Source organism: Hypanus sabinus, chromosome X1 (assembly GCF_030144855.1).
Source record: "Hypanus sabinus isolate sHypSab1 chromosome X1, sHypSab1.hap1, whole genome shotgun sequence".
NCBI classification, from domain to species: Eukaryota; Metazoa; Chordata; class Chondrichthyes; order Myliobatiformes; family Dasyatidae; genus Hypanus; species Hypanus sabinus.
Genome location: NC_082738.1, coordinates 40,697,412 through 40,714,011, shown reverse-complemented (window position 1 = coordinate 40,714,011; position 16,600 = coordinate 40,697,412). Strand labels below are relative to the sequence as shown.

The following is a 16,600-nucleotide window of genomic DNA, read 5'->3' as shown; positions in this document are numbered from 1 at the left end:
ACTTAACTGGCTCCCTCACATCCATTAGAGAAGAATCCTTGCCCAGTCTGACCTCTGTGTGACTCCACACCAACAGACACTGGTCTTTGTAATTCAGCTTAAGGGTATTTAAGGATGGGTAATAAATAGTGGCTGTACCAGTCACGTACACATCTTGTAAATAAATAATATTTCTGTCACCAAATTGAATGTTGTCATTGCAAAATAATATAATTTTTGATGTTGAAGATTTACTTATGATACTAATACTGGATATTTCTTTCTCTCTCTTTTCAGCATCTGGTCCTGGGAATTTTTTCTTCCAGTTTGGCTAATGCACAACTTTTTGTTCAATGTCACTGGGTGTAACTCGAGCAAAAATAAATAAATACCCATGTTTCCCTGTGTTTAATCTATTTAGAAGAAAAATCTTCAATGTTTCGGTTGAATACCTCTTGTATTCATCTAATTGTATGTACTGTTGGGGGAAGAAAACTGTTATCACAGGACATGAAACTGACCTATTAATGCTTTGTTTTTATAATCATTACAAATAAAAAGGATTACCTCAGTTTTTTTTAAAGTATGCAGTCCCTTCTACTATTGATCTTCAGTTAGGTAAATAATCTTTGAACTTCTACGTAGATGAATATTTCCTTCAATGTAGAAAATCAACTTTTTTCCTCAAGCAGCAGATTTTTCTTCTCGGAATGGCCAATTTTTAAATGATTTCTGAAGCACATTACTTTATCAGTCTCTGGTCTTTCCAGGTAATCTGCCTTGTTAAATGAGAAAGCAGCCCAAATAGAATGGATGGGGGCGAGCTTAGATGAGAAAATGGTTCAATTAAATACTTGTGTATTAGCAAGAAGTATGCCATAAGTTACATCTGTCAGTGGAGCATCAGAACCATCAGATCAAATGAGGAAAAACACTCAAGTTCTGGAAGTCGTCAGAAGTTTCATAATACCTTGTACTTAATAGATATGTCTACATGAGCTTAGCCCAGAATTACACAAATGCACAATTAAAATAAACCAGAAATGTGAACCATCACTGCAGTCAACTTCCAATTCTAGAGCTCCAGGAATATCGTATAGACATCCCAAAAGTGATGTAGTTATCACAAAGGGTCTTTGCAGATGGCATCACTGATTTTTTTTATGTTCACAGCATTAATTTGAACTTGTGCTGGTTTATCTGCCTTGGTCAGTGTATGATACGTCTATACCTCTGCATATGTCAAACAAATATCCGGTAACTGCTCTCTGAGCAATGAGTGCAATGGCAGGGCTGCTTTGGTTTTTTAAAATAAATATTGCACAGAGAAGCAGGAGATTCAGATGGTTCAGGGAGATCTGTAGATATAAGTTCATTTGCTGGATTACCTAGTTTCTGTCTATTAGTTGCAAAGTGGCTAAGTTTCTAATTCTGCAGAGTACAGCTTAGAAATGGGCCCTTCAGCTCAACTGGTTCATGTCGACCAAGATGCCCATCTAAGTTAGTCCTAATTTGCCTGCATTTGGTCCATATTCCTTTCCTTTCTGTCCAGATACCTTTTATTGAATGAGGTGGACTTGACAGGAGGATAAACTTAAAACTGTGCATTTTATTTTATCAATTTGGATCAATTTTGCCTTTTTTCATCTTGTTAAATTTTTTTGTGAGAATATTTTAGTGATGTGGATATAAGGAGGGAAAACAGCTTTAGAGACAAGTATCTGTCTATGTATATTACACTGTAGGCTTTTCACTGAAATGTCTAAAGAAAAACATGATTTTAAGAATCTGAGTTTTTTTAATGAGAAGAATGCCTAGGTAAGTGTTGATCTTTCACAAAGCATGTGTTCAAATCTTAACCACTTAAAACAAATGTCCTGTTCATCAAGATAGTAACCCTCCCAGATAGTAATTTATGTCCATGGAGTTAAGGAAATCTCACATCTCTTTGGCTGTCCATTCAATAATTGATTCACCAGTTACTTCTAAATCAGGTTTATCAAGATTTTTTTTTCAAATGTACCTAATTTTAGTGCAATTCTGCAATATTCCATCTAGCTAAAATGCAAATGACCCATGCTTGTTTCATCAGTTTAACAGATTAGGAAATTGCAGAGTCCATTTTAAAGTTACTAGTGGCACCTTTTTAGTTTATAACAACTAGGTTCATTTTCATGTTGGCCAGTCAGCATTCATTCCAGGGGTAGGATTGCACCATTTGTCTAGACTGAGCTTTACATAAAGCTGACAAAACATAACATTGTCAATATCTTTCCAATTTCTACAATGATGTAGACCAGGAAAGAGAATAAAACCATTAAGACTGGTTAACGTACTCCTAGAAAATTACAAAGAACATTATGATTCAATTGTTTGGAATGACAAATAGGTAAGTTAAAGTACACCTTGCATTTAAAAAAAAACGAGGCTGGTCTATTCATGCATGGTTCTAGAAAAATGTTTGGAATGTCTTCAACACAATATTTTTGAAGGTGTTCTTAAAGCACTAAAAATGTTCTTGTATCAACCTAAGAAAATAGGTTGTCCAAGTCTTTCATCACCCCCCCTCCATATTTTAATGGTTTAAAATACAAACTATACTTCATGAAAATCCTTTATTGCTTGTCACTTGAGCAGTGAAGTTGGCACTTGTACATAACCTTTATCCAGTACCAATATCTTAATTCAAACTATAAGGGAATAGTAATGATAAATTTGTAGAAGAAATTGACAGGACAAACGTGAATTAATCTGCAATAGGTTTAAAGGTAGCCATTCTAAAAATTGTTATTTACAGTGTACTTTTTTGCTTATGATAAAAGGCTGGTTTTTTGAAAATATGCTTTTAAGATTATGATTAGTATATTCTGAAGGAGGATCTCATATTCCAACTATGAATTTAGAAGCTTGTTCTTTCTTTGCATGGAATTGAGGGTTTCTGAAAACACTTTACAAGAACATATTTTCTGGTAATTTATGGATTTGTTGCACCAGTTGCAATTCTAATGTCCTGCTCACATTTTTAACAAACCTTCAACTATAACATTATCCAGCATCCGGATGTTAGGATATCACTTCTGAATGATACATTGTGGAAAACTTATTTAAATGCTTTGGTCTGATACTTAGCTTTTAATTTAAAATTTAGTTTATAACAATTTGTTGTATTGCCCCCAATTTTTAATGTGTGAATCCTACTTAAGATTTCTAACATTTTTTTTCTAAGAGAAGTTTTTCTCCATTAATTCTTAAAGCCTGCCAAGTAAGTCAACTTTGTATAAGGATTACAATTCTCTGTGTATTGGTGTTCATCTAATACTTGCAAATAATTATTATTCACAAATGCCAAGTGTCTGCGTTCTGTCATCAAGGCTATGACAGCCATCCTGCCTCTGGGCAACCACTCCCTGCAGGGACCAATTTAATGATCATTGTTATCTCTGGCCATTTTTCTGTCTTCCACTTTTCTCAGAAACAAAAGCAGGTGGTAGGGTCTAAATTTTTGATGCTGTACTTGAAAGCAATTTATTCAATAAAGACTGAATCCAAAGTTAAAAGGTCATCTGGTTCATGAAAAGAATGATTGAGGCATTAACTTCAGTTTCAAACTGGATTCCAAGGAAAAGTTAAAAGACACTGAGTTCAACACATTTTCACTACTGTACCTTAAGAGAATGGAATACAGGTATCCCCCACTTTACAAATGTTCACTTTACGCCACTTCGCTTTTACAAGACCTACATTAATAACCTGTTTTCGCATTACAAGGAGGATTTTCACTTTTACGAAAATTTTTCCCATATAAATTAATGGTTCTTCGCTACGCCATTTCAGCTTAAGGAAGGTTTCATAGGAACACTACATTTGTAAGGGGGGGTGGGGCACCTGTATTTAAATACTGTAAACTGAATAGAACATGGACTTAGATCAGAGACCTAAGCTTTTTTATCTGTTCACTCTTAGTAACTAAGGGATGAACTTAGAGATTTTGCATGCTGTAAAACTCAAAAAAATGTGAAACAAATTTGAAAGTGCACAAGATAGGAAACTTGAGGTGCTTCAGAACAATATGGAAAAATTACCTATACTGTACCTGAAACATTAAAATAATTGCTCATGGTTATTTTGGTAACATTTTCTGTTCTCTGTCACTGAAAATCATTTGAAAATTTTGTTTTGCTTCAAGCTTATTGTGACCATGGCAGATGAGGGGCATGGGGTATAGGGACATGCACCCTTGAGACTTGTTTGATTTTTCAAGGTCTGATTGATGACGGGCAGGGTTGATCTTTTTATTTTTGTACTTGTTTCTGCACTGAAATTTGCCAAATACAAAATGTCAGACTGCTGTTTTTTTTAAAGAATAACTAAAGAAAATGAAGTAATTTCCTTTTTAAATAAATCAGCAGCAAGTTTAGCATTGACATGTTGCTTTGTTTATTGTTTTATTAACATTTTTGCTTTGGAGAAATGGCTTGGAGGAGTTATTGAATCAAAGTATACAAGTGTTGAGCTGAATGCATCATCAAACATTTAAGGGCTTAATTCATGCCCTGTTAGTACTGTTAATTTCAGCTTTTCGGTGACTTTAACTCCTACTGATTATTATATCCAATATTACAACTCCTTAAGCATAAACATTTGAACATTTATATATAGAGTTTGTAACCTTCATGAGTAATTTTATAGTTAAGGAGTGCTAGTGGCAAGACTCCAACTGCACCTCTTGAAGGGTTTTGAATATGTTTCCTATTTTGTGTAATGTATTTCCCTAGTGAGCCTTGTGATGTATATTATGCAGTACATACTTTGTTCTGATTGTATCATTTCTCAGTGTTTTACTGCTGTACAATATGTACACGCTGTACAGTATTCATGTACAAAGTGAAATAAAAATAAAAGGATTGCTCAATGGGTGCTTTAACTCTAACACACCTGTTTCTGCCCTCCCCTGTGGTCTGAATTTTGTTGGTAATATTCTCGTTAAATGGTTTTACTTAACTAACCCAATTTAATGGTTGCAGTGGCAAGTGCTGATCACCCACATATTGTCTCCAGACTTCTATCCCCTCTTGATGTTTTCAGCAGACAGGGAAAATGCTATAGTGGGTAATTAGAAAATAGTAGTCTGATCAAACGAATGATTTTGTGCTACTTCACGATAGAGAAAAATTAAATAAATAGAGGAACCGAACAAGAAAGCAACAAAATCTATTGGATTTAATTTTTAAAAACTAAATAATCATTAGCAAAATAATGGAAAGGTTTTCATAATTAAATTGAGTAAATTAAGCATATATTTTCCATGGATCTGGGTTCAGGAATTGAATTTTCTTTGTATTATTGAATGTTAAATTATAAATGTCAATATTGAAAGTAATCAGGAACTAGCAGTTTAATATCAGTTGCTGGAGATTGACCGGAATCCATAGTTGAGGTAAAAGAGAGGAGGTACGTTGCTGAGAATAAATAGATGCCTCTGGAATGTTTTTAATGGCATTCAGTGAGCACGGTGCATTCTTTATGGGTAGAAAGTCTTGCTATTTGTTATAGGGAGAAATAGATTTGTATAAAGTCCTCCAAAGAAAGAAAGAATTCATAAATCCAATATTGATAGCTGGTTGGCAACTATATACTGTATTTGATAAGGCTGTTTGCAGATAGATTTAAGTTTATTTGTTAGGAGGTGGGACGTGAGTTATTTCATGTTACTCTAGTCTTTCTACAGATGCTGTTTGATATCCTGTGCGGTATGCCAAAAATATGTATCTCACTTCCTCTCACCTTTTCAAAAAATGTCTTAAAATTTCTTAGCATCTCCAGCCCTCACTCAGTGAGGCATCATTTGGGTGAAGCCTTCATTTTATACAGTGTATTAATGTTTTATGCATAGTGGTATTGGACATCTAACATGAATTTACTTTGCAGCTAGATTCAAACCCACCCTCTTTGTGCTTATTTCTTACTGTTTCCAGCCTAGTCCTTGTTATACACCTATGCTGATTGGTGCATCACTGGGATTGAAGTTCACCTTCTGTTGGAACATTAACCACGTAATATAGTATAGAATTCCATTGAGTTCATTAGAACTGTATCTCTAAAGAAGAGTTCAAATTTGTGTGCTCAGTGCTAACAATGTTTCCTTCCCATCGGTTCTGTCCAGCACTTCAACATGGATTCTTCATGCATCAACACCGCTACTATTGAAAGGTTTAATAATGGTATTAGGTTGCTGTCTGTTTTGGCACAAATTTAGACAACTGTTCCTATGTCTAGGCTATCATTTGTTATAGCGTGCATTTTGTACAAAGTTTTTTTGTTCAAAATTGGTAGAACATTGGTATGATCTGAACATAGCCACTTTCAGCACCTATCTCTACTCCTTCCCATTTCTTTTGGTATAATTAGCCAATAGTATCATTTATCAACATAATACAACTGACTTATCACACAAGCATCTATCTAATACTACTGTGGTTAAGTTGGCATGTAATTTGTCCAGCATATGATTGCATGAGGTATAATCAAAATATATTGATGAACCAGGTTGTTGCAACTCATTTATTGAATCTTTAATTTCACATAGCAATAAAAGCAGTGTCATTCTGGATGCTTACAAAAAGTGGTGTAGGATCCTTAAAGTCTATATCCACCTCTTTCAAACTGAACTGCCAAAGAGCTCTTATTTTAACATGAAGCTTGCCACAATAAACAAATTCATATTCCCTCTGCACTGTCAGCTAAACCTGCATGGGCCACTACAGAATGGAGCTGTTAAATGTAATCTTGCCTTGGTTAAATCACCAATGGATCTGATCTGGCAGGGTAGCTGAGTTGGCTTGGTACTGAAATTATACACTAAGCATGTGGTTACACTTAAAGCAAAGCAAATGCCTTACCAGAAAATTACAATTACAGAACAATTTTAGATGAAGATAGAAAAGTCTAGCCCAGCAGTTTAAAAAAAAAGTCCCCCTACTGTGTTTGGAAGAGATTACATTAAATGTACCACAGATTTTAACTATTTAAAAGTTTTATGCCTCATGACTAAGTAAAATTTGTTTTTAAAACATTCATTCATTGGTGGATTCCTTTTTTGCATAAAACCCAGAGAAAATGGTGTTAACTTCAATTGGTTTGAGCAGGTTGACGATCCACACCCCTTTACCCAAGCACAAAAGTTCACCTTCTTCCAACGTGATATGAAATTCATGCTTGGGTTTTTCTTCCTCGGTCTTTAAAATACTGATCAGATCGATTCCGGTCTGAACTGCCGGCACGTTAGGAGCACATGCCAAGGTGATGTGGGATCTGCTGCCACGTGGCAGTGACTTCTCATCTCCAGAACTACCTGCATCCTCGTGCTCTTCTTCTATAGGCCAGAGCTGTATCTGGTGCTCATCCATCAAAACACGGGCTCCCACTGTTCTGGGTGTGACAAACAATGCCAAAACCTTCAGGACAAAGGATTTTGAAAGGGATCGTTCAACAACCTAAAAAAAGTAAACATATGGTTACTTATCATGACATCCACCTTCATTAATTGAAACTTTTCTTTCCTGACATGGTGTAACTGACATCTTTGGATCACATTTACTTCAGGGAGTCTTAGTGACTATATTTCTAAGTGCAGGACACCCATGAAAGGAATGTGCAAGGTGCTACCTCAATGTCTTGCTTTCTTTAAAAAAAACATGCAGAAAATTTGTTTAGCCCATCACAAGCTAACAGGTTGCCTTGCCCTGGATAGTAAAGAAGATTAAACAGTAGCTTTATTTGTCACCTGTATATAAATACTTGTGAAATGCGGCACTTGCATCCATGACCAATAGAATCCGAGGAGGTATTGGCAGCCGCAAGTGTCGCCATGTGTTCGGCACCAAAGTAGTATGCGCACAGCTTATGACACTAACCCATACATCTTTGGAATGTGGGAAATCTGAGAAACCAGAGGAAACCCACATGGTAATGTGGAGAACATACAATGCAGAGAGCAGCGGGAATTGAACCCAAGTCACTGGCACTGGAATAGTGTTACACTACCATGCCTTGGTGTTGAGCTTCAGCATTGTTGAGGCTGAACCCATCAAGGCCAGTGGAAAGAATTCTATCAAGCCTTTTGCTTCTTACATGAGGGAGGTGATTAATTACTTGACTGCAGGTATTGTTGAGGACACTTTTCATCACTTAACTAGTGACTAGAGGACACTATTAGAAACATAGAAAATCTACAGCACAATACAGGCCCTTAGGCACACAAAGTTGTGCCGATCATGTCCCTACCTTAGAAATTACTAGGGTTACCTACAGCCCTCTAATTTTTCTAAGCTCCATGTACCTATCCAAAAGTTTCTTAAAAGACCCTATCGTAGCTGCCTCCACCACCATTGCCGGCAGCCCATTTCATGCACTCACTACTCTCTAACTTACCCCTGACATCTCTGTACCTACTCCTCAGCACCTTAAACCTGTGTCCTCTTGTGGCAACAATTTCAACTCTGGAGAAAGAGCCTCTGACTATCCACACGATCAATGTCTCTCATTATCTTGTACACCTCTATCAGGTCATCTCTCATCATCCCTCACTCCAAGGAGAAAAGGCCAAGTTCATTCAGCCTGCACATGCTCCCCAATCCAGGAAACCTCCTTGTAAATCTCCTCTGCACCCTTTCTATGGCTTCCACATCCTTCCTGCAGTGAGGCGACCAGAACTGAGCACAGTACTCCAAGTGGAGTCTGACCAGGGTCCTATGCAACATTACCTCTTGGCTCCTAAATTTAATTCCGCAATTGATGAAGGCCAATATACCATATGCCTTCTTAACCACAGGATCAACCTGCATAGCTGCTCTGAGCATCCTATGGACTCGGACCCCAAGATCCCTCTGATCCTCCACACTGCCAAGAGTCTTACCATTGATACTATATATATTCTGCCATCATATTTGACCTACCAAAATGAACCACCTCACACTATCTGGGTTGAATTCCATCTGCCACTTCTCAGCCCAGTTTTGCACCCTATCAATGTCCTGCTGTAACCTCTGACAGCCCTCCACACTTTCCACAACACCCCCAACCTTTGTGTCATCAGCAAACCTAATAACCCAACCCTCTACTTCCTCATCCAGGTCATTTATAAAAATCACAAAGAGTAGGGGTCCCAGAACAGATCCCTGAGGCACACCACTGGTCACTGACCTCCATGCAGAATATGACCCATCTACAACCACTCTTTGCCTTCTGTGGGCAAGCCAGTTCTGGATCCACAAAGCAATGTCCCTTGGATCCCATGCCTCCTTACTTTCTCGTGGGGTACCTTATCAGCAACTTGCTGATAGGATGTTTCCCAACTGTTATTTTCAGGGGGCAAACACAGATGTCAGTGCTGTAGCTACTGAGGTGTGGCTATTTCTAGAGCACATCCTTGCCACATCACAGATGTTGTGGCCCACACCTAGTTTGCTCAATATCACTGCCCTATGGTGTGAACAAAAGTAGTCCCAGGACTACTGCAGCATTTCATATATTGACTGTGTTTATGTCACAAGGCATTAAATACAGGCCTTATCTGACTATCCAAGGTGACTCCTCTGTCTTCTTACCAAATCAATCAAAAAACACAAACACACTATCACCTAATTTACTATTATAGCGTGTTCTGACTGAAAAAAACTCTTGATTCAGCCACTCCAATAAATGATATCATCTAGGGTTTTTCTATTTTGAAGCATAAGGTGACTTGATAGAGGTGTATAAGATGATAAGAGGTAGAAAGTGGACAGCCAGTGCCTTTTTCCCCAGGGCAGAAATGTTAATGTTTAATACAAGAGGGCCTAGTTTTAAGGTGATTGAAGGAAAATATGGTGGGGGGGGGGGGGGGGAGACCAGAGGTTGGTTGTTTTTTTATATATAAAAACAGGTGTGTGTGTGTGTGTGTGTGTGTGTGTGTGTGTGTGTGTGTGTGTGTGTGTGTGAGTGAGTGAGTGAGTGAGTGAGTGAGTGAGTGAGAGAGAGAGAGTGAGTGAGTGAGTGAGTGAGAGAGTGTGAGTGAGTGAGTGTGAGTGTGTGTGTGCATGTGTGTGTGTGTGTGTGGAATGTGCTGCTGGGAACACATACTAGGGATGTTTAAGAGACTCTTAGATAGGGAGTCTTAGAAAGAAAAGTGTAAGGACTGTGTAGGAGGGAAGGGTTACACTGGTCTTGAAGCAGGTTAAAGGATCTGTACTATTCTATGATCATTCAATTCGATATTATCAATAAGACCATCAGTGTATAAACGGGTGTTGCATGATGTGCATGTGACAGCTATTCCAAGTGGGTGAAGTTCCCACTTGCTTCAAAAAGGCAACAATTATACCAGTGCCTAATAAGAATAATGTGGGCTGCCTTAATGACTATTGCCTGGTAGCACTCACATCAACAGTGATGAACTGCTTTGAGAGGTTGGTCATGACTAGACTGAACTCCTGCCTCAGCAAGGACCTGGACCCATTGCAATTTGCCTATCGCCACAATAGGTCAACAGCAGATGCAATCTCAATGGCTCTCCACACGGCTTTAGACCACCTGGACAACACAAACACCTACGTCAGGATGCTGTTCATCGACTATAGCTCAGCATTTAATATCATCATTCCCACAATCCTGATTGAGAAGTTGTAGAACCTGGGCTTCTGTACCTCCCTCTGCATGTGTATCCTCGACTTCATAACCAGAAGACCACAGTCTGTGCGGATTGGTGATAACATCTCCACCTCGCTGACAATCAACACTGGTGCACCTCAGGGGTGTGTGCTTAGCCCACTGCTCTACTCTCTATATACCCCTGACTGTGTGGCTAGGTATAGCTCAAATACCATCTATAAGTTTGATGATGACACAACCATTGTTGGTAGAATCTCAGGTGGTGACGAGAGGGCATACAGGAGTGAGATATGTCAACTAGTGGAGTGGTGTTGCAGCAACAACCTGGCACTCAACATCGGTAAGACGAAAGAGCTGATTGTGGACTTCAGGAAGGATAAGACGAAGGAACACATACCAATCCTCATAGAGGGATCAGAAGTGGAGAGAGTGAGCAGTTTCAAGTTCCTGGGTGTCAAGATTTCTGTGGATCTAACCTGGGCCCAACATATCGATGCAGTCATAAAGAAGGCAAGACAGCAGCTATACTTCATTAGGAGTTTGAAGAGATTTGGCATGTCAACAAATACACTCAAAAACTTCTATAGCTGTTCTGTGGAGAGCATTCTGACAGGCTGCATCACTGTCTGGTATGGAGGGAGGGGGAGGCTTCTGCACAGGACTGAAAGAAGCTATAAAGGGGTGTAAATCTAGTCAGCTCCATCTTGCATACTAGCCTACAAAGTACCCAGGACATCCTCAGGCAGCGGTGTCTCAGAAAGGCAGCGTCCATTATTAAGGACATCCAGCACCCAAGGCATGCCCTTTTCTTAGTGTTCCCATCAGGTAGGAGGTACTGAAGCCTGAAGGCACACAGACAGCAATTCAGGAACAGCTTCTTCCTCTCTGCCATCCAATTCCTAAATGGGCATTGAATTTTTGGACACCACCTCACTTTTTTAAAATATACAGTATTTCTGTTCTTGAACTGCTGCTGCTAAGTTAGCAAATTTCATGTCACATGCCAGTGATAATAAACCTGATTCTGATTCACTTTGCACCTCCTTCAAAGCCCTACAAAAGCAATCCTACAGATTTAGATTCATTCTCTCACTTCCCCCCCCCCCCACCCCACTTTCCCCTGAGAACTAGAACCTTAGTAAGCAAAATAAACACTCTGGAGTTGGAAGGATAACCTTCTGAAATAATCCAGATAACTGTTTTCTATTCGTCTAAATTAATTAACACATTGCTCAAGCCAGCACTGTAATTAAGATGTCAACAAGTGAAGCCGAGAAAAGGAAGTGCCTGTGCTAAAGCCATACACATAAGCAGCTTGTGAACACTCATCTGGGAGCATTGCCTCTAGTTCTTCCAGCACATAGATGCAACTGTGATGTCGGTTCATCTGCTTTGTTAGGTTAGGGGGATTTGGTCTATCGATGACTGACAAATTGTACATACGAATAGTTCTGACCGATTGCATTGAGGTTTGGTATGGAAACTCCAATTCACAGGAACACAAGAGACTACAGCGTGGTAGATTCTGCCAATTCCTTCATGAGTATCGCTCTCCCTACCACTGAGGTCATCAACAAGCGGTAATGTATCAGGAAGGCAACAGCCATTGTTAAGGACCCCCACCAAATCAAGCCATGCCACCTCCTCATTGCTGCCATCAGGCAGAAAGTACAAGAGCCTGAAGACCCACACGTCATGATTTGACAAGTTTCCTCCCCATGCCACCAAGGTTCTTGAGCTGACACGAAAAAAGCCGTAATCCTGCCTCAAACTATATTTTCCACAACATGTTTGAATGTCATTGTTGTTTTTGCTCACTGTTGTGTAAGCTACATGTAATTTGTTAATTTAAATTTGTATGATTTATATTTGTAACTGTGCTGCTACTGCAAAAGGCTAATTTTTATGGCATTATATCCTGGGTATGTTCACTCATGGCAATGAACTTGAATTTGTCAATTTGTATTCTAACAATAAGTTGCAATTGAAGAGCCAGTTACTAACCTTGTTCTCAGCGTAAGATTCACAATTTGGAACCTTTCCATAGTTGCAGAACTTTGTGGTACAATGCAACATACTGGGCTTCTTCTGGAAATACTCCTGCAGGTTGAAATCCTCGCTGGAGTCCCATTCCACATCTGCAGTAAACAAAACACATTTAATGCACAGCCAAGAGTCATAGAGTGCTATAGCACAGAAGCACACCCTTTGTCCCATCAAATCCTTGCCAACCTGTTTTTCTGCCTAGTTCAATCTACCTGGGCTTTTTTGCTCTATTTTTATTTTTGGTGATTGGCTGGTATTGACGTAATGAGCTGAAAGGCCATCTTGCAACTGTAGATATCTCAAATTTTATCATTTATTTATCACACCTGCATTTAAAGGCTCAACCACTCCAACCCATTCTTATCAAGCTAGCATTGACTTTCCCTGCTGTTTGTGTTCAGTAGAGTGGTTGAGGACTACAATAAGGCAGTGTTGTGATGCCTCTACAGATTGCCAACAGAGGATGGAAACACTCTGGACAGATGCTCTAACCTCGTAATCAGGAAGAGGCTGGTCAGTGGATTACAATACATAAAGCAGCGCTTCAGTGGAATTAAATCACCCAGGACTGTGTCTGTGAGACAAAGGTCCATCCAGCCCATCCCCAACACCAAAAAAAAATTCAATAACAGAAAAAACTATATACGTTTTACAAACTCGTTCAGAAACGTCTCATTTTTGCTGAGCTGATCCAGGAATCGCAGTGCATTTTTGCGCATCTTCTCCCCATCCTCTTGCACCAAGAACCAACCAAAGTAGTATGGGATTACATTCTTCTTCAAAATTGGCTCCAGCCGTTCCATCATCTCTATAGAGACTCCGCTGTGGCTGTTTTGGACCATAAGCTGGAGGTTGTTGCTCTCCTCCATTTTACAGTTAACAATGAAGACAATGTAGTCCTTGTCTTTGGCAAGATTAAAGAGATAGTCCAGACGTTTCAAATCATGATGGGTGTCATCAACCACAATAACCTTTTTATCTTCTACAAACCACTGCTGGATTTTCTGGTCCAACTTGTTGTACCTACTACTGTCTGCCTCAGAGTCATCCACCTGGGGAATGATCTTGAAGTCATCAGCAGAAGCGATAGCAGAGATCTCCGAATATTTTTCTGTGATTTGTTTGGCAATGGTAGACTTCCCGCTGCCTGGAAGGCCACGCAGAATGAAGAGGGAGTGAACTGCTTTGATTGCTTCTATGGTATTTCTGTCTTCAAGGAAAGGGAAATTGGTGTACCGTATAGGCTTACTCTTGGATCCTTTTATGCCCATTCTGAATAAGTTTCTGATCTAAAAAAGAAATGGAAACAAGTGAAAAAAAAGTGGGAATGCCAAGTTCAAACTCTCCTTTATACGCCAAAGACTGGAGCCCCAGAGGTAGTCTGTCCTGGAATTGGATGCCTGTTTGTGTGTGTGAGGGTGGGAAAGGGACTGGTTTGCTGTTGTCTTGTTTTGTTGTTATTATTATTGTTGCTTGTGTAGTTTTGTTGAGCATTGCGGGCATGCTATGTTGGCGCTAGAATGTGTGGCAATACTCATAGACTGTCCCCAGCACATCCTTAGGGTGTGTTGTTAGCGCAAACGACACATTTCACTGTACAGTCAGCCCTCCATATCCGCAGAGGATTGGTTCCGAGACCTCCCGTGAATACCAAAAATCGCGGATGCTCAAGTCCCTTATTTAACCTGTCTCAGTGTGGTGGTCTTTAGGACCCAGCAGAACCCCGGACTTTATTTAACATGCTCAGTACAGTGGACATTAGAACCCGGCGGTGCAGCTCTGAATCTGCAGTGTTTCTGTTCACGAGAATAATCACGGTCACGATTGAAAATAAGGTGCAAGTAATAAAGCAATCAGAAAGAGGGGAAACGGCATTGGTCACTGGAAAAGCATTTGGCTACAGTCCGCCAACGATCGGAACAATTTTAATGGAGCATCTGAAAGGCCCTGCCCCGATGAAAGCTACAATTATTACTAAGCAACGCAGTGGTTTAATGATTGAAATACGTATGTTTCTTGTGTTTTATTAGCATACAAAGGTAAAGTATGTACTATATACTAAGAAAAATGTTTGACTAACTGATGCTATATACCAGATGTACCTGTTCCGATTTCAAATCCGACTTAAAGATGGACTCAGGAACAGAACTCGTTCATAACCTGGGGACTGCCTGTACTTTTAAGTTATTTCTAGATTACATATAATATCTAAACAACATAAATGCTATGTAAATAGTTGTTATACTGTATTGTTTAGGAAATAATGACAAGAAGAAATAGTCTGTACATGCTCAAATAATGAGTGCTTGAGAAAGAACTTCCGGGTTTTCCCGATCCGCGGTTGGTTAGAATCCTTGCATGCGGAATCCGCGGATAAGGAGGGCCAACGGTATTTCAAAGTACATATGACAAATAAATCTGAATCTGAATTTGGAATACTTTGAAAACATAACAAGCAGGCTAGACAAAGGAGAATTGGTTGATGTCGCGTACTTGGATTTTCAGCAGGCCTTTGACAAGGTGCCATGCATGAGGCTACACTGTGTACACACAAGCTACGAGCCCATGGTATTACAGGAAAGATTCTAGCATGGATGACGCAGTGGCTGACTGGCAGGTGGCAAAGAGTGGGAATAAATGGAGCCTTTTCTGCTTGGCTGCCAGTGGTTAGTGGTGTTCCACAGGGGTCTGTGTTGGGACCAGTTTTTATGTTATATGTTAATGATTTGGATGACAAAATTGATAGCTTTGTGGCCATGCTTGCAGGCAATACGAAGACAGGTGGAGGGGCAGGTAGTCTTGAGGAAGCACAGAAGCTACAGAAGGACTTAGATTAGGAGAATGGGCAAAGAAGCGGCAGGTGTCGGTAGTGCCGGGAAATGCATGGTCATGCACTTGGTAGAAGAAATAAAAACATGGACTATTTTCTACATGAAGAAAAAAATCCACAAATCTGAGGTGCAAAGGGACTTGGGAGTCCTCTTGCAGGATTCTTCAAAGATTAATTTGCATGTTGAGTTGACTGTGGAGGCCTAGTCTTTATGTATGTTTAAGGCAGAGGTTGATAAATTCTTGATTAGGCAAGGCATGAAAGGATATAGGGAAAAGGCAGAAGACTGGGGCTGAGAGGGAAATTGCACACTGAAACAGCAGAGCAGACTTGATGGGCCAAATGACCTAATTCTGCTCCTATATCATGTGGTCTTATGTTTTTATGAATCTCAAGAGCAACTCACATTTCTGAAGCAGAGCATCTTGCAGATAGTAAACATATGGTCTGCTGTGCTACTCAGGGAGGAAGGCTATTCCCAATTCTGTGCAATCACTTTAAGTCAGAAGGATACATTGGGAGAATGTTTAGTTGAGCTTAGAAAGCACTAAGGTTCATAACCTGGGCCTCTGTACCTCCATCTGCAACTGGATCCTTGACTTCCTCACCAGGAGACTACAATCTGTGCAGATCGGAAATAACATCTCCACCTCGCTAACAATCAACGTTGCTGCACCTTGAGGATCTGTGCTTAGCCCACTACTGTGCTCTCTCAACACCCATGACTGTGTGGCTAGACACAGCTCAAACATCATCTATAAATTTGCTGACAATACAACTACTGTTGGCAGAATTTCAGATGGTGACGAGAAGACGTACAGGAGTGAGATATACCAGCTGGTTGAGTGGAGTCGCAGCAACAACCTTGTACTCAACATCAGTAAGACCAAAGAACTGATTGTGGACTTCAGAAAGGATAAGACGAGGGAACACACACCAGTTCTCATAGAGGGATCAGGAACAGAAAGAGTGAGCAGTTTCAAGTTCCTGGATGTTAAGATCTCTGAGGATCTAACCTGGGCCGAACACATTGATGCGGCTACAAAGAAGGCATGACAGTGGCTATATTTCATAAGGAGTTTGAGGAGATTTGGTTTA

The 16,600-nt window shown here is 39.7% G+C and overlaps 2 protein-coding genes across 3 annotated transcripts in view; one reads left to right on the top strand and one right to left on the bottom strand.

The window, feature by feature from the left end:
* Positions 1-4,913, top strand: part of dnajc7 (DnaJ (Hsp40) homolog, subfamily C, member 7) — a 49,182-nt gene extending 44,269 nt beyond the window's left edge. Inside the window, exon 14 of the mRNA XM_059956441.1 lies at positions 277-4,913. Coding sequence (XP_059812424.1) covers positions 277-314 — 38 coding nt within the window. The 3' untranslated portion in view covers positions 315-4,913. The remainder of the gene's footprint in view (positions 1-276) is intronic.
* Positions 4,914-6,526: 1,613 nt separating this feature from the next.
* Positions 6,527-16,600, bottom strand: part of cnp (2',3'-cyclic nucleotide 3' phosphodiesterase) — a 33,095-nt gene continuing 23,021 nt past the window's right edge. For both annotated transcript variants that reach the window (XM_059956443.1, XM_059956442.1), the window contains exons 2-4: positions 13,319-13,961; positions 12,631-12,764; positions 6,527-7,472 (exon numbers count right to left, since the gene is read on the bottom strand). In XM_059956443.1, the coding sequence (XP_059812426.1) occupies positions 7,053-7,472; positions 12,631-12,764; positions 13,319-13,943 (1,179 nt within the window). In that variant the 5' untranslated portion in view covers positions 13,944-13,961 and the 3' untranslated portion in view covers positions 6,527-7,052. The remainder of the gene's footprint in view (positions 7,473-12,630; positions 12,765-13,318; positions 13,962-16,600) is intronic.